This window comes from Schistocerca gregaria, chromosome 2, assembly GCF_023897955.1.
Source record: "Schistocerca gregaria isolate iqSchGreg1 chromosome 2, iqSchGreg1.2, whole genome shotgun sequence".
NCBI classification, from domain to species: domain Eukaryota; kingdom Metazoa; phylum Arthropoda; class Insecta; order Orthoptera; family Acrididae; genus Schistocerca; species Schistocerca gregaria.
The window spans coordinates 888,487,003-888,510,786 of record NC_064921.1 but is presented as its reverse complement, the minus strand read 5'-3'; the positions used below and the strand labels follow the sequence as shown (position 1 = coordinate 888,510,786).

Sequence of the window (23,784 nt, the reverse complement as noted above, 5' to 3'; positions counted from 1 at the left end):
TTGCTGTAAAAAATTCCAAAAATCATAAATAATCGCTAATATTCTAGCTTAATACAGATGTAAGATGATGTAATGGCATTTCTTCGGTGTCATATTTCACAGGAGACGATAAATACATTTGACACAATCAGTTTGATTTTGCTTAGATACCCCACGGGAACCATCAACATTAAACAGCTATCATTTATAGGGTTAAGACACCACAACTGATAAAAGTGTAGTATTTTCAACAAAAGAAAATTTTTTTAGTTTATCTTGTAAGCAGCCTTTATGTTAAATTTAATCTGATAGCACATAGAATCCCGACAGAAAAATACCCTGATTAAAATGTCGTTTTGTATCTGTCAGTATTGACTCATGAAAGTAATATTATAATGTGGTCTGACTTTATCCCACGAATAAGCTAACTCAGAAACCTCTCACTTCGAGCAACAGTTAAATTGGGTATTAAGAATGTTTAATTCACTCTAATAATCAAGATTCTTTACAAAAGAACTATTATTTGGCTTTGGAAAAATATAATATAGTTCATTTCATAAGCAAGTTATGTACAGTGAATATTATTTGACTCATAATTGTAATTCAAACACTTTTCTACAAAGAATCTGAAAATAGTGAACGATAGACGAACACTGCGTAACACATGACACAGTATTTGCCGTTCTGAAGACCTAGACGAAAAACACTGCTAACACACTTATGCTGACTAAATGCGTGCAGCACATGGAAAACAATTGAAGATCTCGGCTGTAAACAGCTGTAAAGGGCAAGTTCTTTTTATTTCTTTTTTTAAAGAAATTGGTCACTAAAGGTTCAACAAAATCTCAAAAATATGATATTCCAAAACGTGCAGTGTGATTTTTTTATTATGGGTAGATCATTGATTTCAAATACATTTACAATAAAATAATGACATATTAAAATGATAAAGTCCACCCAAAATTTTATTCTTAAAATTTCGTCAATGGGTATTTAACACTGTTTACTTGCTATTTCATTGCACTTAACATTTGTTTGCATGGACTTACCACTGTATAGTTGCTGGGCGACAGAACCCATCAAAAATAGAAATTGAAAAGGTCCGAATTGTTCCAGTTCTTGATAATATGATTTGCTTTAACAATTTTTGTAATAGTAAAGTATAATAACCTCAAAAATCAACCTATGATTCAGCAAAATATAAAATTTATTTTAGCAAGAAACTTACTCCAGCTCGTAAATAATATTAATGATGCCCCTTAACATGTCTACTATGACCCTCTCATATAAATTCACATAAACTATGCAAGGAACACAGCTTAACGTTGTTTACTTGCGTAAATAAATATTCACATTTACCTGATTAGTGATGGTTTTGAAGCGCATATGCGTACGGAAACATGTTCAGGAAACATGTAGTTACCCAAATCATCATCAGATTCCTAAAAATCGTCCCTGAAAAGCATTTTCTTGGCACGAACACCGCACGTGTTACTATCACTGGCAGTTACGTGTCTGGCACTTGCCACTGTTTACATGCACATATCCCGACAAAGTTGCCATCAGCGAGAACCTGAAATTGGAGATAGGAGCTGCCATTTCTCGGTTTATCGTGAAACTATCAACTAATACGAATAATTTTAATATGATTTACATGCGACAGATCCGTTTCTCATCGACTGTCCCTGACCAATGTTTACAGCTGAGGTCTTAAATTCCCACTGAATGAATACTCCTGCTGAAGGCAAAAGATTACATTAGGATCCCCACGACTTAACAATTTATAAGTCAACGACCACTTGTATTCTTGAAAAGAAATGTCATATAACTGCTCTGAATTTAATAATGGGAAGGTGCATAAATAAATACAGAAAATTTTAATATCAGTTGTTAATTATTACAACCCAAAGCAACATTACACGAAGAAAATAGTTAAAGTTGCATGAACCGCATGGCTTCTCTACCACAGTATGACGAAGACTTTGTTTGCAAAAATTCATGGAAGCAACCAAAATTAAAATAATCGTTAGACGAATAACGAATGGATAAACATAGCTGACCTACGAAATAATTGCATAGCACAGAGAAAACAAATTCTGGCACATAATAATCGAAGCTGCATGTCCCGCAATATCACTCATAATGTCTCGGTACTCACGACAATATCTTGCATCAACATGGCAGGTCAAGTAAAGCATTTGCAGCATATATTACCTCGTATATGGAAGCTTGTGTGCAGAAAAATCCAGGTCGCAATTATCAGTACAAGTTTTCACATACAAATCCAGGTTGCCATCATGAACCAACCTCTTTCCCTCTCGATATATCTCTGGGTAGCCACTGTTCATCCTTAAGCGCAACACGCCACAGAATGCACCAAAACGGAACAGAATAGCTCCTTTATTCCTCATTAAAACATACTGACCATGCTGCTCGCACAGGACGTGTAGAATTCCTGTTGGCTGAACCGCAGCTCACTCTAAAAACTGAACCAGGGCTGTCTACACCGCATATATAGACTAGAGGGGGCACATTGTCACAGAAACTGCTTACGAGGTAATAGACGCATAAAATTCGATAAATTGGAAATTGACGTACATAAGAGGTAACTTTTAATCTATCATACGAAGTGCATTGCCAGTTGATAATGTGAAAGTTATTACTCGGTGAATGCCTTCAAAAGAAGAACTGGTTTCAAAACAAAGTGTCTGATTGCTAACCAGGCAACACTTTCTCCCACGATAATCGTAAATGAAAGAAACATCTGGAGCAAACCTTAGTGATACAGCTTTGTAGACCTAATGTTGTTAACGTTTGTAACAATATGATAGCTTTGACATGTTAACCTCTGCTTTGTTACCATTTGCTCAAAATGTATAGAAAAGATGAAGCTAGATAACAACTCACGATAAATTAAGGAAAGCAAACATTCAGAGGATCAAACGAACTCCGTGGCACAATGCGTTTCGGGAATTTCTTCCAATATCAAGTGTTCTGGAAACATTAAATATGATGTCTCTGTAGTGGATGTAGTTCTCGAAGCACTTGAAAATATGAATCAATTTCTGAAGCACGTTGTATTAAAAACACAAAAATCATAGTTAGTGAGGTTAATCTGCTATTCTAATTCTGTACTGGTATTGTATACGTCCAACAACATAATTTATTATAGATAAAATTAAGTCAAAGTTTAAATTACACATGAGGCTATGTGGCGGTAATCATAGCAGTAAATATTTACCCTTCGCCATTGTGAATACAATACAGAAGCTATTCTTATCTCAGACAATTTCGAATTATTTATTCTTATATTTGTAAAAGTATTTTCTTACTTCCAACGTTTAAAAATATTTAAACCAGACGGTAACAATGCAAAATTTAACCCTTTCAAACGATGTTGAGGTTGCAGATATTATTACAGGGTTGTAAGAAAATTGAAACTCTCTCAGTACGGAAAAATCTAAGTACTACCACATCACAGATGCATCGCAACGCGCCAGCCAACGACACTAACTGCTATATCACTCGACATGGACCACAACGCGCGGCAATATATCTTGCGTACCAAGTAGAACAGTTATGGCTGGCTCTTAGTAATTAGTACGAGCTTTGAAACGCTGTTGGTTTTAAAGCAGCTACAAGTAACACGCAAAATAGCGCGGAAATATTCCTTACATACTGTTTTGCTTGGCTATGTAAAATTAGAAACTGAAATGCTATCGGTGTTACATCATGGAATTCAGGCGCTAGCCTAACATGTGTAGTACTAAAGGACGTCGCGTACAGCTGCTATGTAGTGCCTGTTCATGTTTTCAGTACCGTTAGAAGCTTCTTAAGTAAACAGATACTTTAGGGGTGGAAGGACAGGACGGGAGGCGGTAAGGTGGGGTCGAATGACCACACGGCACTTATCCTTACGTGTAGACCATTCCCACACTTTTCAACTGATATTACTAGTAATCTTACTCAAATCAATCATTACTTCATTTTCGTGCATTATCTTTACCGTGTCCGATCTCATGCTAGTATTATTTTCTTCAGGACGTAGTAGGTACGTTTTTGCCATTTGCGGAACAAATTAACGGACGATGGCAAAAATAGAGAGACTGGAAAATGGACAATTACAGCAGCTAGGGAAACTTTTCTAAAAATGACAATTATGTCAATATCTAACGGACATTAACGTATTAGGGAGTCTTTTCCGAAGGTACATGGAGTGTATACGGAAATAAAACAGCAAAGACAACAAAACATGGAAATATCGAAGGTCAGATAGGAAAATAGAGTATCAAACGGAAAGGTAATGAATCAAGTTTTCTGGTATCGTCAACCAGGCGATACGCGATCTGTCATGATTTTGTAAATTTAAGTTTTGATTGAAAACCCATCAATTCAAAGTGCCACATGGAATCTTTTTTATTTCGATTGATTATTAGTTTCAGCTAACAATCTAGTCACCTCCAAATCGCAAAAAAAAATCTTGATTTGTGTTTGTGCCGTTACGGCTTCACAATGGTTAAAATCTTTCTTAAAATGACAACATCCATACATGACATAATTAAAAACAGCTTTTCATCGTTCGTGGCTAGTATAATTGAACGATGGTCGCAAAACAAAGGCGTTATGCCTTTACGACTTTGTACCTGGCACAATCTGTATTTATATCATTTCGTAATAGAGATTATACATATAGTAGCCATGTATGGAAGTGAAACATGGACGATAAATAGTTTGGACGAGAAGAGAATAGAAGCTTTCGAAATGTGGTGTTACAGAAGAATGCTAAAGATTAGATGGGTAGATCACATAACTAATGGGGAAGTATTGAACAGGATTGCGGAGAAGAGAAGTTTGTGGCCCAACTTGACCAGAATAAGGGATCGGTTGGTAGGACATGTTCTGAGCCATCAAGGGATCACCAACTTAGTATTGGAGAGTAGCCTGGAGGGTGAAAATCGTAGAGGGAGACCAAGAGATGAATATACTAAACATGCAGATTCAGAAGTATGTAGGTTGCAGTAGGTACTGGGATATGAAGAAGCTTGGACAGGATAGAGTAGCATGGAGAGCTGCATCAAACCAGTCTCAGGACTGAAGACCACAACAATATATAATAATGCCTGTCACGAAATGATGTAAAGACTGATGGTGTCAGGTTCAAAGTTGTAAAGGTATAACGCCTTTATTTTGTGATCATCGTTCAATTATACTGACCACAGACGATGAAAAGCTGTTTTTCATTATGTTATGTATGGATGTTGTCGTTATGAGATACATCTTAAAGATGTGCGAAACTGTAATGGCACCAACACTTACCAAGAATATTTTATGATCGGAAATGACTAGACTGTTAGATGAAACTAGTAATTAACCCAAATAAAGAATATTTCTTGTGGGATCTTGGCTTCGTGAGCTTTCACTCCCTAACATAAAGAAAAAAAGGTATTGACTCGAACAGGGGAGAAAAGGTCTTCAGGGATTAACTTGATTGAAAAATAGAGATCGACTGATACGTCTTATCGTGTGGCACAGGATTACAACATGCTTTCGAAGAACATGACTGGGCAATTATTGTAGTAATCGTAGTATTTGTTGATAATTACGTCATCATAATAATTTATGTCAACATCAAGAATTATTTGATTGAAATAATGCAATTGTCACTATTGCCAAATATCTAAGAAAATTGAAAGCTAGAAACAAATAGATTATACTTACTTGTTATGAGCAATAAAGACAGGGTCATTCGAAAGTACTTCCGAAGACACCTGCGCAAAAACTACAAGACATGTAGAAAACAAACATATATTCATGGGTAGAGAATCTCTTCAACTTTTTAACTCGCATTACAGTTGCTCAATACGGATACCTTTTGTGATGCGGCAAACTACGAGAGCAAGAGCACGCACATGCAGTTCATTGAAATCACTGCTGCCCAGGAACGTGCAATCACAACAACGCACTCCGAAGTGTGTTCATTGGGTTCCCTATCAACATTCGTAAATTAATTCGATGCGACAATGCAGAGCAGATGATTTGTCTGCATGTTCTTACACGTCTGTCCCCCAATGATGAGATCTACTACTCCTCCATAGCATGTATTACGATTAAAACTTGGAATGATGCTCTGTACACTGACTGTGTCATTTTTCTCTATGTATTGTAGTTTTCGCGCAGTCGCCTTCTCAAACCCTGGAGGTACTTATGACTAACCCTGTACAAGAACTATCGATGATGTTTGTCTTTTTTATGGTGTCGAAACAATCTTACAACAAGCAAATGTTAGTCTTTGGTAGGAAACAACACTAATGCTGTAAACTTCGTTTTTATAAAGTGTTGTTTCTTAAACAAATACTAGATGATAAAATGCCACATTAATTGAGTCGTACTATAACTAATTTCATCTCGCTTATATACATAACATACCATATCAGCTGAAGGGAACCAACAATAAAATCTCACGATGTAGTGATTTGCGGAATTATATACAGAAAAAATGTATTATTAACACATTACATGAACTGTTTTTCCTTTATTTTAAAAAGTGCATTAAATGCGAGAGAATTTGTCTTCTTCTATTTTTTCTCTCTCTCCTTCTTTCTCCCTCTCTCTATCTCAGTCTCTCTCGCTCGCTCTATCTCTTTGGCCTAAGAAGTACTGAATTGGTTTACCAACATGCAACAAAAACCTCTGAACATTACTGGTGGGTAGTGAGCTCTTGCCGGGTGCTGAGAACGTAACACAATGGGCACCAAGAACATATTTTCCGTGTGAGTGAATTCCAGTCCTATAAATAGCTGCATAAGAAGAATTACAAGGTCTAAAAACTACTGTATTTCAAAAGCTAACTCTGCAAATATGTTCGAAAAATTAGGACCATTGTAGTGCTCAGAACGTAACTGATTGCTGTAGTGGTTTTCGAATTTCTAGTGTGCAAAATTAATAAAGCATTTCTGTCACATGCCCACTGTTAGCGCATGGATACCTAGAAAATAAAAACTAGCGTTTGTATACCGAAGCAGTCCAAGTACTAATAAAGTAAAGGAGACCTGTAACACATGCATTCACGGCAACAACCACCACTGATTAATAATGTCGCATGTTGCACAGTTGTTGGGTAACTGAGAGACGAACGCTTAGTATTAAAGTGCTGCTCCTCACGTAGTGTGACACCTGTACTATACTTCCCCACTCTGCCACATTGCAGTCGAGTCGTGTATAAACATGTATCGAGTGCCTGTTGAAAATCTTCCTTAAGACATACTTTGTTCCACACCCTGCTTTAACTCTGTCTTTACTCACAGTAACAGTGCAGACAGATAGAAATAGATATTATGCAAGCGCTTCTGTATTTATCACGGCGGGAGCGACGTCGGGGCGTTGGGTGGTGCTTGCCAGGGGCGAACATTGCCTCCTGTGGGGGCGGTGTCGCCTTCCCAATGACACAAGCCAGCCAACGGTCCCTGCGACTCTCTTGCCACGCTTACCTCACCTTACCTCTATAGTTACTCATCTTTACATGTACTTTTCGTCACCACTTGTTTTGGGCTGTTTATATTGTGTGTTTCTGTCTCTTGCAGTATCTTAGGAATGTACCTGTTTGGTGGTAAGTTTTGCATGCTCTCAGACGGATCCAGAAGATGTACTTGTCACGAAATCATCACGAGGCACCCGAACTGTGTCTGTGATAGGAAACACTTTAACAATATTCTCTGGGCAACAGTCACAGTTTTCCAGGTAAGCCTCAAATTTCTCTATACAATTGTAATTTTGTGTTTACTTTGTCTGCTTTCAAATTGACTGTAGTTGGACTAACACATAAATTTTAATTTCTTTACTGCACGATTAATATGCAAGTTATTTTCAACTCATTATTAATATAAAGATACAAATTGTCTATTGTTTACATGTGTAGTGTTTCTATTCTATTTTTTTCTATAAAGCTGCAAACTTCTAAAGAAACGCTAGATATATAATTTACTGAGAATAGCTGTTGTGAATTAATTTCTACTCGTTCCTTACATTTAAGTCTGACTATCGAATCACTTATTAATTTGTTAGAACATTTTGACAAATAATAGATATGATTATCGTAGTGTTATGGGCGTTATCTCAAGGACTAAAACAGTTCTTTCAACGATAACTGCTTTTTCCGACAATATGTTTACCTTATCTTTAAGAAAATAATTATGATTTAATGTTTTGTACGTCAGATGTCAAACGGTAATTTCTTTGAAATTAAACACGGTATCAAAATGGGGTGAGGTTAACTGTAGTAGATTCTCTCGCGATATATTATTGCACCTCTTGTGTCATTGTGCCATTGGGCGCCACTTCGGAAACCTGCCCGTCGATGGGGACGACATGATGATGATGATTAGAACAACACAACACCCAGTCCCTGAGCGGAGAAAATCTCCGACCCAGCCGGGAATCGAACCCGGGCCCTTAGGATTGACATTCTGTCTGATGACTGATGACTGAGTGTTCATCTGATATCAGCAGTTATTGTGAGAGGATGCAATCAGGTACCGGGGGCGGATAAAACAGACTTCTTATATCGTATTAATCGTTCTACACTCTGACACAATACTCATTCAGAGTCTTCTGTATTGTCTTACTGCTGAGGTTCTCAGAAATATTTTTATACTAGGAATGCATTCCACGGTTTAAAATTAACTGTAAGGTAACTCTGAAGTTCACATTATGCAAACAGAAACCCTCCTGCGGCAACGAGTCCTCTGGAATCCATGCTCTTATGTCAACGTTTACGATCTGGGAGTCAGTGGCTATGGGCAGTTCGTCGCTCAGAGCTCCCCAGCAGTCGCCGTAAAAATATGAGGAAACTCTATAAACTTCATCGGCCAATTTCGAATTGATGAAGTTATGAAGCGCGTATTGTTCTTGCTTCTGTAAACTTTGGAAAGCTCTTTTCTTTGCCCATAACAGGTCTCTCGTTTCCAGCAAGCTTATTTATCTTCCTTAACTTGGAAGGCACGCACCGGTCGAAGCCAATGCGCGGAAGATTTTATTTCTACGGTCTCCATTCCGCAGCTTTCCAGTGTCCCCGCTGCTTCATCTTTATCAAAATTCTAGCTATGAAACAATGCTACACACCGGGAGATACTAAGACTATCAGTAACATGATATAGCATATTATTCCACGACAATATCGTCTCTTTAAATTATTTTCACTTGATTAATCTTTACTTGATCTTTATTGTACACATCTCCGATTCCAAGTAAAAATTAAGGACATTTCTATCAGTTGCAAGGAAAGTGACGGTACAGTAACACCTTCCTCAAATCCTTGTCAACTAGTATTCCTTTTGTTAATGGAATCCGTAAAAATAACGCAAGCTACAACTGCATGGCCTACCCATTTTAGGCAGCAAATCAATTACATCCAAGTTTTTGAGAATATTTACTGCGCGTTATTCAGTAAATGCACCCTCACTGTGACAATTTGTTCGTGATTAACGTCCAACCAAGTGAACCGTTAAAGGGTCACAAATAATATCGTAGTTCTTCATTTCCCTAGGTGAATGACTGAGTGTTCATCTGATATCAGCAGTTACTGTGAGAGGATGCAATCTCATATCTCTGCGTTAACTGTGCAGAAAAATTGCACTTATGTTGACAAAACGAATTTTAATGTAATAATTCTTCCAAAATATGGTCCAAATGACAACGTACTGTTGTCTCTCATCTCAATTAAGGTGGGCACTGTGGCCTTGCTTCTTTAATTCACTTCTTTTAAACATTGATATCATTCACTGTCATTACTTTCAAGGACAGAGACCGACCCTGATAATAAAACTTTCCTAGCCGAAAGCGTCACTTTCCTTGGAAGAGGAAAATACATTCAGCAGATGTTTTACAGTATCAGCTTCAAAAAACCCGCAATCGATTGCATTTATCAGAGCGTTGCTTGCAAATTGACCCATTTTCTTTTTCCCCGAAAGCCAATGGAGAACTTGGAGTCTATAATTCCCGAGTCCCTCTTCGTGTGTACATGACTGCTACACCCAATGCAGTGAAGAATCCGTGAGACGTACACCAATGTTTGTGGTCCTCTTCATTTATTCCTCTCTCCTGCTTCTTCAGTTGCAAGATTAACTATTTCCGGGGGGGAGGGGGGGCATACATCCCACTAGCCTGCTCGTTCTTCTGGGAAGAACGTCAGGTAGAATAGTTCCGCACGTATTTCAGCTACAGCTTGCCTATTTCGTACATTACCTGCCCTGTAAAAAAAATTTCTAACTAGTCTTCCCCGCACCTGGTGTTTAGCAGATCTTGATTTTCTTCATTCTTAAACTGAATGTTGTCCAAAACTATCTGTCCATCAAATTGAACATTTTTTCTTCTTTCTCTTTACTTTCCTCAGCTGCAAATTTTATCAATAAAGTCTATTCTCTTGGTATTTTATTTCTTGTGCGAGCTTTATTGCTAACAGTTAATTGATTTTCGCACATACAAATTAAATATCATTTTTAATTATACAGCGCTTCGTAGTCTACGTTAATCGGGAGGATGACGGTTCAATCCCGTCTCCAGCCATCCTGATTTAGGTTTCCCTAAATAGTTTCAGGCAAATGCCGGGATGGTTCCTTTGAAAGGGCACGGCCGATTTCCTTCCAAATCCTTCCCTAACCCGAGCTTGCGCTCCGTCTCTAATGACCTCGTTGTCGACGGGACGTTAAACACTATCCACCACTATCTACGTTAATCTGTTCAATCGTCACATTATAAGGTTTAATCTGTTCAATTGTCCCAATATAAGGATACTCCAATGTGTCAGAAAAATTCTAGGTAAAGTATTTGTACGAAGTCGTACGTTAGCAAGCCGTAATTGCCCTTTCTTTCCCCTAGCACAGAGTGGTCAGAAACAGTCCGAAAAGCTTGTAAGAGTATTGCAGAGTAGGGTGTGCTGCGAAATAACTCTAAAGAAAAAATTCGGTATGTTGTCCGTTTCCGAGTTCATTAGCACTGACGTTGCGCGCATAAATTCAAGCGGCCCGCCAGGGACAGTGTCGACAAACGTGTTTTTCGTTTGGTTTCCTAAATCCGAACAAGAGAGCGATACAATAATTGCACATGGGATGGTTGTAAGCGCCGAACCTGGGCGAAAGGTTGAGCGATCTCGTGCATTATCATCTACGCTTTGAGAGCAACCAATACTAATTATTTCTGGCGGACCTTTGAATATGCGTGCGCTGCGGGCTGATTGGCTAACTTCAATGCTAATTAACCCTGAAACGGTGGAACGAACAGAATTCTTTCTTAACAATTATTTCTCAGCACAATCTACTGCGCAACACTCTTACAAGCTTTTCAGAATGTTTATGACCACCGTGTATAACTTCCAATTAACCTTAAACTTTCAAGTGAAAATCATTTCCACTAGCTATTTAGAGTTCTATTAGTGAAGTCGAGAAATAAAGAGTACATCACTGACACTACAGTTAACCTAAACCCGAAATTTTGAATGCTTTTAGACTTCGTATTGAATTTGTAGTTGGTAATGTTTGGAAAATGATTTCATTCTTAGCTTATATAGCCATCCAGTTTTCCATCATATACCTGTGAGCAATAACGGCATTAAAATAATCGGACATCAAATTAATTACTATTATGTTTAAGGCTGCAATATCACGAATAAAGTTTTAAGTACCTCCTCGAAAAAATAAAGTTACGCAGTTAAGTCTTTGTGTGGTAGCATATAGTGTGATTCCGTAATGATATCACAAACTTTCATGGGTGATGAAGTAGGGTAAATGTATCAGTCTGAGGTAAGGGACCCTGGTCCGTAAAAAGTCGAGTCGAAAGTTATAAGCGAAAATCCCTCTGATGCCTCTGACAGAGGAGGTGGTTGTATGGACCAAATGAGAAAAAATTGTCTAGTAAACATGGGCGCTAAAGTACATACCTAAAGAGTTATGAGCACTTGTTCATCTTTGCTAGTGTCAAACACTTCTGTTCTACAGAACAAGTGCTCAGAGCTCTTACGGTAGCCATTTTAAAGCCCGTGTTTAAGAGACAACTTTTTCTTGTTTTGGTCCATGTTACATCCTCCCAAAATGTGAAAAATAAAGAGACTGCGATAGAAAAGGCCCACTGTCAGAGGTATCAGAATGATTTTCGCTTATAACCTTCGACTTACTCGTTTCCCGACCAGGGGTCCCTTAACTCAAATTCATTCATTTTCACTTCTCCATCATTCCTGGAAGTTTGCAATATCATAACGGTATCATTGTCTGTATTGGAACAACGCATCACAATACTTTAGCATGCCGATAGATGAACCAAAGCAAAATGACGGAGACCATTGATAAATTCGGGTATTCATTAACAGCAGCAATGGAAAAGTTCGAGGCGTGTCATGCCAATCCATATAACTTGTTTAACGTTCAGAATTCGCCTGACACAGCTGCAACATTTCTGTTGCTACCGAAAACGAATTGCCACATGATACACCAATTCATCAATGGGCTCCCCATTTTGGTCTGGCTCGTCTAGAGACATCGTACGGTACTCTGGCATGGTGATTTCATTGTGTACCAGGATTTGAGACATTTCCATGCAAAAAAACAAAGGATAATTATCTAATTTTATTTTTCCGAGGTTATAATTAAAACTGCATAACTACGCCGTGTACATTTCCTCGAATTCCGAAAGAAATTAAACTGTCACACTAAAACAGTCAGTCGATGTTTCTGTAGTACATCCGATAAATTCTTTATTGATAAGAAATGTAGCGTACAAGCGGAAAGTAAGTGTGCGTCTGGTGCGTGTCACACAGATCCTGACGCAGGAAGATTGGAACGTGGTGTTGTTCAACGGCATGGAGAAGACGACGCACTGGGCAGCCCTGTACTTCGTGGCTCTTATGACGTTCGGCAACTACGTGCTCTTCAACCTGCTGGTCGCCATCCTTGTAGAAGGCTTCTCCGCAGAGGTACGTATCTGCCCGTCGCACATACGTATCACCGTGGAACAGCACTCAGCCGTCTCATATTCAACATTATGTATTGTTTAAAATCCTCTACAGTTAATTAAAAAAACGGAGGTCCATACAATGTGACCGCTTTCGTATCAACGTATGAATATAAAAGAAGAGAAACTAGAGGGGTGTGGAGAGAAGCATATAAAATGATGTTGATTTAAGCACGATAGGTAGATTAAGGGGGGTAGGACGTCAAACGGGCCGACTTCGAGAAGGAGAGGCACCGCAGGACATTTTAATTTGCACTTTCTATAGTTTTACAAATAAATTCATAAAACTTCGTCATCATGAACAGGAAGGATTCAGGATTCACACTCATAGCAGTGGAAGTTCAAAAACGCGAAAAAGTAGTATTTTTTAAATGTGAAATTTCATGATTTTTTTCACTTACTGTTGGCTGCATTTGTTGCTATAGGTACACTTTTCTTCATAAGTAAGAGAGATTCTTCGATGAATTTTGCACAGCTTACAAACCGTACCTACAGGTGTATGACACTCTAGAATTTATTTAATCTATGGAAAGGTAAATGGACCCTTACGTTTTAAACTTCGTGTTTAGAGAAAACTCTAGTTGTATAGTTAATTATCTCAATTTTTACCAGTTTTTAACAGATTTGGAAAATTCTAGAGTCTGATACACCTGTAAGTATGGTTTGTATGCTGTGCAAAATTCATCGAAGAATCTCTCTTACTTATGAAAAAAAGTGTACCTACAGCAACACATGCAGCCAAAACCAAGTGAAAAAATGATAAAATATCACATGTAAAAAAAATGTTTTGTTATGTTTTTGAACTTCCTCTGCTATGAGTGTGAATTCTGAATCCTTCTGGTCATGCTAACAAAGTTTTATGAATTTATTTGTGAAAGTATAGACAGTGTAAATTAAAATGTCCTGTGGTGCCTCTCCTGCTCCAAGTCGACTCGTTTCTCGTCCTACCCCCCTTAAGTCGACTTGCACAATGGATGTTTTCAGCCGAAAGACTGATTTGCATTATCGATGTCACGTTTCACATTCCCAATTGAAGTGAAGATGCGTCCCTTTAAGGACGTCTCTATCCTGTCAAATAATCGCTCACCGTTTAACTGTTCAAAATAGTTCAAAAGTTCACGATATAGCTGGGCCAGCAGCATGAAACACGTCATAATAAGACATTTTAAACTGAATCTTCCAAGTTAGCTGTTCATAGTTTTAGTATATTTCGCTCAACACACCTATTTCGGTGGTATTACCATCATCAAGTAAAACTGCGAATATTACAGTTTGTAAATTTCATTTACTTTTGCTATATTTGTATATGGAGTTAACCTTTCATCGGTCTCGTAAACTGACAAAACGGCCGGAAGAGCGGTGTTCTGACCACATGCTCCTCCATATCCGCATGCAGTGACGTCTCTGGGCTGAAGGTGACAAGGCGGCCGGTCGGTACCGTTGGGCCTTCATAGCCAGTTCGCGTGGGGTTTAGTTTTAGTTAACTGTTCATGTATACTTACGTCTAGCTGGGCGAGACATACATATTGCGTCACTGACGAATCCTTTTGTCAATTTTCCCTGTTTTTATGTTTGTTAAATAAAGTCAAGTGGTAATCTGACAGCTAGTTGACAGTTCTCAGTGATTTCTGTATATTTACAGAGTAGTTATAGCTAGTCAGCGGTATTGTTTGAGTTACAGATAACAATCAAAGATTACACAAACAATAATGTTAGGTCTATTGCTTTTTAGCTTTATCCTAGCAAATCGGCTGACGTACGCCATTCATTGATCTTTTTTAGTAAGAAGGCTTGTTACTTTCTTGGTATCGATGATAATGATGATGATGATGATGATGATGATGAGGGAGGAGTCATGAAGTGCTGTTTACGTCTCATGTGTTCATACTGTCACCCTCTTCTGAAAAATAAGAATCTAACGAACTAAAAAACGCTGCATTGAATCTCCGCTTCAGAATGGATTTCCTCATATTTCAATTATTTGCACAACTTAGACACGTACTTATTTTATTCTTTTTTGCCTGTATTTGAAATCAGTAAGAGGAAAACTGAATCAGTTCGTTCCTGTGTTAAGTGTGTCTGGCTGTTTTCTATTTACCATCAGTTTCGCGTCTATCAACTTGGCCCTTTCCTTCCCTCGTTCCAACACAATCAAGTTTTCATTCCTTCAACATTTCTGTTTCTGCCTATTCAGAATCATATACACATCCTTTCGTCACTAGTCGTGCGGTTAGCATCTAAAATATACAATGTTGTTCTGTAGCTAAGACCTAAGTTCTTCCAGACTTCAGTTCAGAGAATGGTAATTCACAAACTGAAATACCGTTCTCATACGATGTTTTAAAGTGTGTTAATGATAGGGAGAACGCAGCTGTTAACAGGTACTGTTCTCTCGGTGTACTGAATCACTATCGAACAGGATAAGCTAATGCTACGGTATGGAAAATGAATGCCTAATGTCATCCCCATGGTCTGCAATTAGCCCCAGATCGGATGATCACAGCATTATAGATTATGTTCGTTGTGTGCTACACTAGTTAAAAGAAAATTATGGTAATTGTGTCTGTTACTGAATGTTTTGACAGACTTACTGTCCGTCCGCTTCCTACCTAATTAATTCCATCAGTTTAAGGGTTTCGTCGTCTGAAAGACCTTCTCGCTTAACATTATTGATCTAAAGATATTATACATCGTCGGAGAATGGTCTAAGAACCTTCGATGCAAATGTTCTACCACACGCATTCAGACTCTCGTCGAGTTCGTGCAAAGTCATAATGCCTGGATTACATTCGATATGGGTGGAGTCAAATGCTTCTTTATACGCTTCGTACTATCCATATAGTGCTGCCTAACTCTATACGTATTCTATCCTTGCTGACGTAGCGAGGCTTAATTATCTCCTTCGTTTTTTCGCGTGTTTCGGTGGTCGACTGACTGCTCGAACTATTTCCAAAAGAGTGTGCCTGTTTCCATGCCTACTGAAAATGGCTTCAGTTTTATTCAGGGGAGTGTTATTGTAGTTAACAGGACAACTGATAAGACAATCACTGCGCGTATCGTAAACGGTAGCACGTGACACAGTACCTGACTGTTTCGTCCTCATTTTCCGCGAAATTCTTGAGAGAACACATTTGATGGTTTCTATATATTTGTCGAATATTTTTATGTCAGCAGCGTACTCTCTATCGTCGAGAAAGTTGTGGATCTCGTCGTCAGTCCCTTTCGGCTCATCGTTTCACCTGTAATCTGACCGTTGTTCGCCCAATGCTTGAATACTGCTCAGCAGTGTGGGATCCGCACCAGTTAGGGTTGATAGAAGAGATAGAGAAGATCCAACGGAGAGCAGCGCGCTTCGTTACAGGATCATTTAGTAATTGCGAAAGCGTTACGGAGATGATAGATAAACTCCAGTGGAAGACTCTGCAGGAGAGACGCTCAGTAGCTCGGTACGGGCTTTTGTTAAAGTTTCGAGAACATACCTTCACCGAAGAGTCAAGCAGTATATTGCTCCCTCCTACGTATATCTCGCGAAGAGACCATGAGGATAAAATCAGAGAGATTAGAGCCCACACAGAAGCATACCGACAGTCCTTCTTTCCACGTACAATACGAGACTGGAATAGAAGGGAGAACCGATAGAGGTACTCAGGGTACCCTCCGCCACACACCGTCAGGTGGCTTGCGGAGTACGGATGTAGATGTAGATGTTCTATACTCTACGTTCTCAAGGGGTTCCGAATCGGTAAAGTCCTGTACCTCCGACAAAGGGCGTATTGTTAGTTGTTTTTCATGTCCGTCGACTTCTTAATTGATATTTGCATGCGTCATGCGTCATAGTAGTGTTTTCTGTATTACTCTGAACATAAGAGAAGTTGGCAACGGTAAACAACGATTGTGATAGCGCCTCTTGCGGATAATGCACGAACTAGGTTCCAATCAACGCTGATGTGGCGCCTCTTGCGGAATTAATGTGAACTAAATGAGATTTGGTGAGATATTGTTAAGGAAACAAAATAAAAACGTCTTTGATTTGCCTTGGTATCTTATCAAGTGATGTTCGACGTACGTTTATTTTCTTAATACGTGGCGATTTCCGAGATGGCGGTTAGTTTGGCACCTAATAGCAGAGCTTAAATTGCTACGAGCAGCAAAAATATTTGCAATCATGACTGTCACGAACTTTCGGAATACATTATGTTTGATTTCCGAAGTGGTGGTTAGTGCTAAAATTTGACTCCACGTTGTCTGTTGTCATGTCCCAAAACGTAACACTTCATTATGACGCCGAAATTCGCACATTTTTCTTAAAACCCTATTCTAGCGCCCCTTTATGAGAATGTTTATGATTTCTAGTAACAGATATGACTACTGTCTACAGTAGAGTGTCATATATATGTATTTAAAGTTTGTCCTGAAATCACTTTTGAACTTGCTAAAATTATACCTCTTTGAATACAAAAGCGCATACTTACTCTACAATATAATACTGCACGTTTGCGAAATATTACTGCTATTATTAATCCAAAAACGACTAAAGGAACCTAAATAGAATCATAACGTTGGGGATACTCACCTTAGCGACTTCCAGAGACGCAGAACGCGTGGCGCGACCATCCATCACAAATCCCTCGTATTACGATACGGCGTGATGTAACGTGCTTAGCCAGTCTGCGATCTCCACACTAAATATACTCAGTTGAACTAGAGTTAAGTGTCTTCCCGGATTTCGATACCAGCATCTTCATATGTCGCGTAGGCGTTTTGTATTTCAGCAACTATGATACAATATAGATATAACCAAAGATAAAACATTCGCAACTCGATACTTCATAAATCACAATGTTCATTACATCAAAGATTCCACATACGTGTGGTTTGATCTAATATTTCTTGACAAACAGAAGCCAGCACTTAGATGTACGATGAGTCATCCATGAACAAGAGTAAGTCTCGTCGTACACATAGCTTGGAGTAACAATGTTTTAGAGATGAAATGGAACGAACAGATAAGTTTAGTTATAGGTTGAGCAGATAAAAGACTTCGGTCTGTGGGTATGACGGCTGGGAGAACGTAATTTATGGGTTAAAAAACTTGTACGGAATTTTTGTAATGTGCGTGATCAACATCAGACCTAACTAGCAGGGGATACAGAGAACATATAAGGAAAGCCAGGCACTGGAAGAAATCGTATTTCTTGCGAAAACCTAAATTAAAAAATCCAGAAACCGGGGTACAGGTTCGGTACTACGAATATTTTTGAATACACTGCATACAGATCTTGCAGTTATCGCGCGGACCAAAGTAGGCTAATAACAGTTAGCACGTAAAATAAAAGGTAATCAGTCTTTCCATGGTCCATCCGTAAATGCAAAGGAGCGAAGCCTTAATATACTGTCAAATAAAAATTGTTCATTACTGTACATGCAATAGAAATTCACAATGTAGACAGTCTAAACGTAGAAATTTTTTGATTTTGCGCTACTCTTTAAAGAAAACGGCGTGAAACGAGCATTTTTGGTTATCCCTCGGTAATATTTGTCAATAAACTGTGATCTTGAACCGAAGACGATTTTGATGCTGTTATGTACAGATGATCATCGTTTAGTTACTAGGAGCTTCAGAAACACTTACTATTGGAAAGTATTCAGTAGTCTTTGTTGAGAACATACAAAGAGTCACTCATTTCCGAGGTCTGCTCGTGCAGCATAAGACTTAGTAGACCATTAGCTTTCGATGGCCCGTTACAATAGTCAGCTTGATATTTATGTAATAGTTTTTTTTTTTAAATGGCTCTGAGCACTATGGGACTTAATATCTGAGGTCATCAGTCCCCTAGAACTTAGAACTACTTAAACCTAACTAACCTAAGGACATCACACACATCCATGTTCGAGGCAGGATTCGAACCTGCGACCGTAGCGGTCGCGCGGTTCCAGACTGACACGCCTAGAACCGCTCGGTCACCTCTGCCGGCAGTTTTTTCCACCATCGAACCTACCTCTGCATCTGGGTATAAGACTGATAATCAGTTTGAAACAAAATAGTAGAGCACGCAATGTCAGACAGGTGACGTACGTGACGCCTCTCTCATAACATTCTACTGTCAGAAGGACATCTGGACACAGAAATTAGCGTCAGATCCACGACGACAAAATACTTATCATGTTTGAATCCTGCAGTCGTGCCAAGTAAGAAAAAAATTGTTTTGACACTGAAAGGAGCAATGTAGCATTACAAGGAAGGGCATGAGCAATGATTGTGCTTTTTATTAACTGGAAATTAACCATGGCCTTTTAGTCATCACTCACCTCGGCACACCTGTGCGGTAGCGCTCGACTCGGAAATGAGCCGCTTCGAATCCCGGTGGAGGATGAAATTTTCATTGGCAGTGTTTGGCAGGCAATAGAGCACAGATTTGGTGCTGATTATCAGTCTTTGCACCAATGTCCTGATGATCCGTCCGTCAAATGAGGAAAATAAGTTTGACGCCTCCTTGTTGCTACTCACGAGGAGTGCGCTATGTGCTGACATGGGATACCATCGTCTCTCTTCTCCTCACCGTAACAACACAAAATAAACTGTATTGTACAAACACTCAATACAGTCATGCACATGATACGGAAACACACTTGACACTACATACCAGGTCGGTCAAATTCAACGGCAAACCGTCTCCATTAGGTCCTTGTTTAGAACGGCTGCCGCTTCTGCTTCCCTACGTTCACGGTCGAAAGCAGTATGCTACTACATACTTCATAATTTAAATTGTCAAAGATGGATAGAGCAAAAATTCAGTCGTGGCCTAATCAAAGCAGTAATCTTAGCATTTGTCCCGGGTCGTTTTGGAACATCACGATAAACTTAGATCTACGTGGTCGACAGTTGCTCTCGTGAGCGAATTTAATTAACCTGGTATACTAGGAGCCAGGTATGTACCCAGTTATTGTTTGGGACAACGTACAAAATTGTTCCTGAAATGAAGTGGAAATAGGCTTAGCCTCCCCCCCTCCCCCCGCCCCCCCCCCCCCCTTCACAGCTGAAGATATTTAGCGGTTTCTCTTAGTGAAGTGAATCCCATATTGGTCACTCCTTCCGTCCTATTCTCAAACTGGGTATCCTCTGCCCCAATTCAGGCTCGCCTCGCCGTTGGCTGCAAAGAACTGCGACTCTACAATTAGCCTAATCACAAATGGCCTCTCTCCTGCTTGTTCTTCTTGGAGCAGAGAGTGAAACAAAAAAGTAATACCTATAATAAGCCTCAACGGGGAGCGGAATGCACGAGTGAAAGCAGCTTGGACATACTTTTAATTTATTTCAGGAAAAGTTTCGCGCATTGACCGAAAAAAATCTAAAATTTTTGTGTATACAGAATGTAACGGGTAGAACTGCAGACATTTTTTATATGTGGTACTTTATTATGTACGCCCATCAGTGAGTTGGTTGTTTTTTCTCTGCGTTTAACAATCGTCTCACTAATACCTCACGTAATTTACTGCTTGATGTTTTCCATACAGTCGTAACTGCATCACTAAATGGACGACACCTACCAGTATAGACTGTTTGCCGTACACGCCTCCACACTTCAGCACCTGACCTGCTACCCAGGACAAAATAAGCATTTACGGCTTGTTCTTGCCACATATACTTCGAGGTATTAACCAACCTAAAAACATACAGCTTGTGATAACTATAATTACTGGCCTGCAAACGACGGAAATACTCCTGTAGCGTTTCTGAGTAAACCATCCGCACTCAGCAGTAGAAATATTTGCACTTATACCCATTGCGCCCTATATTACGTGTGGGTGGACGGGCGGGGGAGGGACGGTCGGTCGGCGTGCGATTTCTCATCCCAATTCAAGACAAAGGTGTATCTAGCAAAACCTAGTCCCGACAATAGGTCTAACAGAGATGCAATTTAAAAACAGAGACCCTGGCTATGCTGTATCGGCGTGCTGCGTGGTGAAGAACAGGTAGAATGAACTCCTCGCTGTGCAGGAGCCGTCCCATTAGTTCAATGAGACGAGGCAATGTTGTGGGGAACAGGTAGACAAGCTCACCGATGTTCGAGATGCGTTCGCGTCAAACTTTCCTTTTTCTTCAGTTCAGGCATCAGATTGTATTCAGTTTAAACCTCCACAATGCGATATCTTGGGTGTTTCTTTCTGTTACTCCGACCTTTATTTACACATTAAGACGTAATACTAACGTCTTATAGACGTAAACGACCACTTTGTTTCGTCTATGATACAAATAAAGCCAATAAAAAATAATAGTGGATACAGTAACATCGTCTGTATCCAATGAGGTACAAAAAACCTAATAGGTAGGGTACACTAGATTGCACATTATGCTAAGCACAATAATTCCATTCTTTACGTTTGACGTCCAGCCTTATTTTCGCAGAGACAGTATTTACACATAGGAGCAACGTTCATTTCAGAGAAGATGCTCAAAGCGACTACCTTTCATTTTCCAGCACTTCCCCTCTTGCTGAGTCATACTTTTCTGGACTCTGCGCAACACGCCTGCATCCACCAATGCCGAAGTGGCATACTTGGGAGTTTTTAGGTCGTGTACATGCATTGGTGGCTTACTATTAACTCGTTCCTTGAAGTGTCCCGACAAATAAAAATTATAGTGGATTAAAGTCCGTGGAACATGGAGACCAGAGCACTGAACCTCCACAACCAATTCATTTCCCTGGAAACGCTTCTTTTGAATAGTTACACACATTCATTCCAAACTGTAGCAGTGCATCATTATCCTGAAACCATAGCTGTCGCCAAACACGAGTGGAACGTTTTCTAATATGTCAGTCAAAGTACTGCTTAAAAAAAAAAAAAATAATACGACAGAGTAGGGCAGTCAACTTGCACGGAAAAGAGCAAGGACCCGAAAGCACTTCTCTCACGATTCCACCCCACAAGTTTACGCCAAAGCGTGCCTGAAAGCCATGTTTGCGGCTGACATATTGGAGGTGTTCTGACTAATAATGGCTGTTGTGGAGGTTGGAAATACCTTCACGAGTGACGCAAGATCCGTCCGTACATATCGCATGTTTATAAAATGTTCGTTATCTTCCCCTTATTGCAAAAGCCATTCACAAAACTGTACTCGTTGAATGCAGTCTTCTGGATCCTGGTGCTGAGTTAACGTCTAATGATATGGATGCTCTTCTTCAACTGGAACTGCCTTGCAAGATCACGGATATTTCACCGAGGTGACTGATAAACGGTTTCACGAATCGCATCCCTGTGTGTGGAGTACGTTTTGTCCTTGGACGACCTGTGTCCAATACTTGTGGGCGAAGACTACTGGTTACCCGAAGGCGTTGCTCCAGGTGACGAAAAACAATCTTATAGAGATCGTGCCTTTTATCATACCTCGCAGCATACACGGGAGCAATAATAGCAGCAGTTTAGTTATCGGTTGCACCCAGCACGAAAAGCATATTGACATATTAATCGTTTGCGTACTTCATCGGAAAGACACCCAACATGAAATTGACAGAACCAGTTAAAGTTGTGTGTGATGTGTGTGAAATCTTATGTGACTTAACTGCTAAGATCATCAGTCCCTAAGCTTACACACTACTTAACCTAAATTATCCTAAGTACAAACACACACACCCATGCCCGAGGGAGGACTCGAACCTCCTCCGGGACCAGCGGCACAGTCCATGACTGCAGCGCCTTAGACAGTTATTGTTGCGCTATGCGTGTTTAGTAGACACGTGCATGCAGTTCAGTGGATTCCACTGTCCTGTCACAAACTATTGTCATGCAACAAAATTATGTCCTCCTAATAAACGACGATAACTAGGGAACGCACGTTTTAAAAAAATAAAAAAAACCTAATGACGATTCAAGCTATAGCATGTGGGGTTGATGTTCCAGCAGTGTATTCAGTGAGCTATGACGGCTGGTAAGGTAGTGGGGGGGGGGGGGGGGGGGGGTGATACGTTCCTCTGTACATTCCGATGCGCTGCACGATGTGAATTATCAGCTCCTCGTTATCACACATGTGTTTTCAAAAATGCACCCGGTCTGATTTTACTACATGGAATCTGGAGGACAAATCGCATGCCAACCTACAAATGCGGCATATTTTCGTCAACCTTTATATGTACAGTGTGAATCACCTAAAATTTGCTACGTAAATATTGCGGAAATGGGAAGTGCTACTGATGTGCTGTTTTCACAGAATGGGTTGGTAGCCAGGGGCTCGTATCCATCAACAGATTGTAATAATACTTACAAAGTGAATTTTTTGTGCAAACATACATTTTTTAAATCGAGTAATGCCTACCGACATTAACAAACTAAAATTAGAATGGCAGTGATGTTTGTTGCAGAATTCTAGTGACAATCTGAGCAGTTCTCTTAGACTGTTCGCAGATGATGCTGTAATTTACCGTCTAGTAAGGTCATCCGAAGACCAGTATCAGCTGCAAAGCGATTTAGAAAAGATTGCTGTATGGTGCGTCAGGTGGCAGTTGACGCTAAATAACGAAAAGTGTGAGATGATCCACATGAGTTCCAAAAGAAATCCGTTGGAATTCGATTACTCGATAAATAGTACAATTCTCAAGGCTGTCAATTCAACTAAGTACCTGGGTGTTAAAATTACGAACAACTTCAGTTGGAAGGACCACATAGATAATATTGTCGGGAAGGCGAGCCAAAGGCTGCGTTTCATTGGCAGGACACTTAGAAGATGCAACAAGTCCACTAAAGAGACAGCTTACACTACACTCGTTCGTCCTCTGTTAGAATATTGCTGCGCGGTGTGGGATCCTTACCAGG

The 23,784-nt window shown here is 39.6% G+C and overlaps 1 protein-coding gene across 1 annotated transcript in view; it reads left to right on the top strand.

The window, feature by feature from the left end:
• The window catches only part of LOC126336038 (voltage-dependent T-type calcium channel subunit alpha-1G-like), a 741,513-nt gene that overhangs the window by 462,663 nt on the left and 255,066 nt on the right, over positions 1–23,784 (top strand). The window contains exons 17-18 of the mRNA XM_049999518.1: positions 7,560–7,716; positions 12,782–12,937. Coding sequence (XP_049855475.1) covers positions 7,560–7,716; positions 12,782–12,937 — 313 coding nt within the window. The remainder of the gene's footprint in view (positions 1–7,559; positions 7,717–12,781; positions 12,938–23,784) is intronic.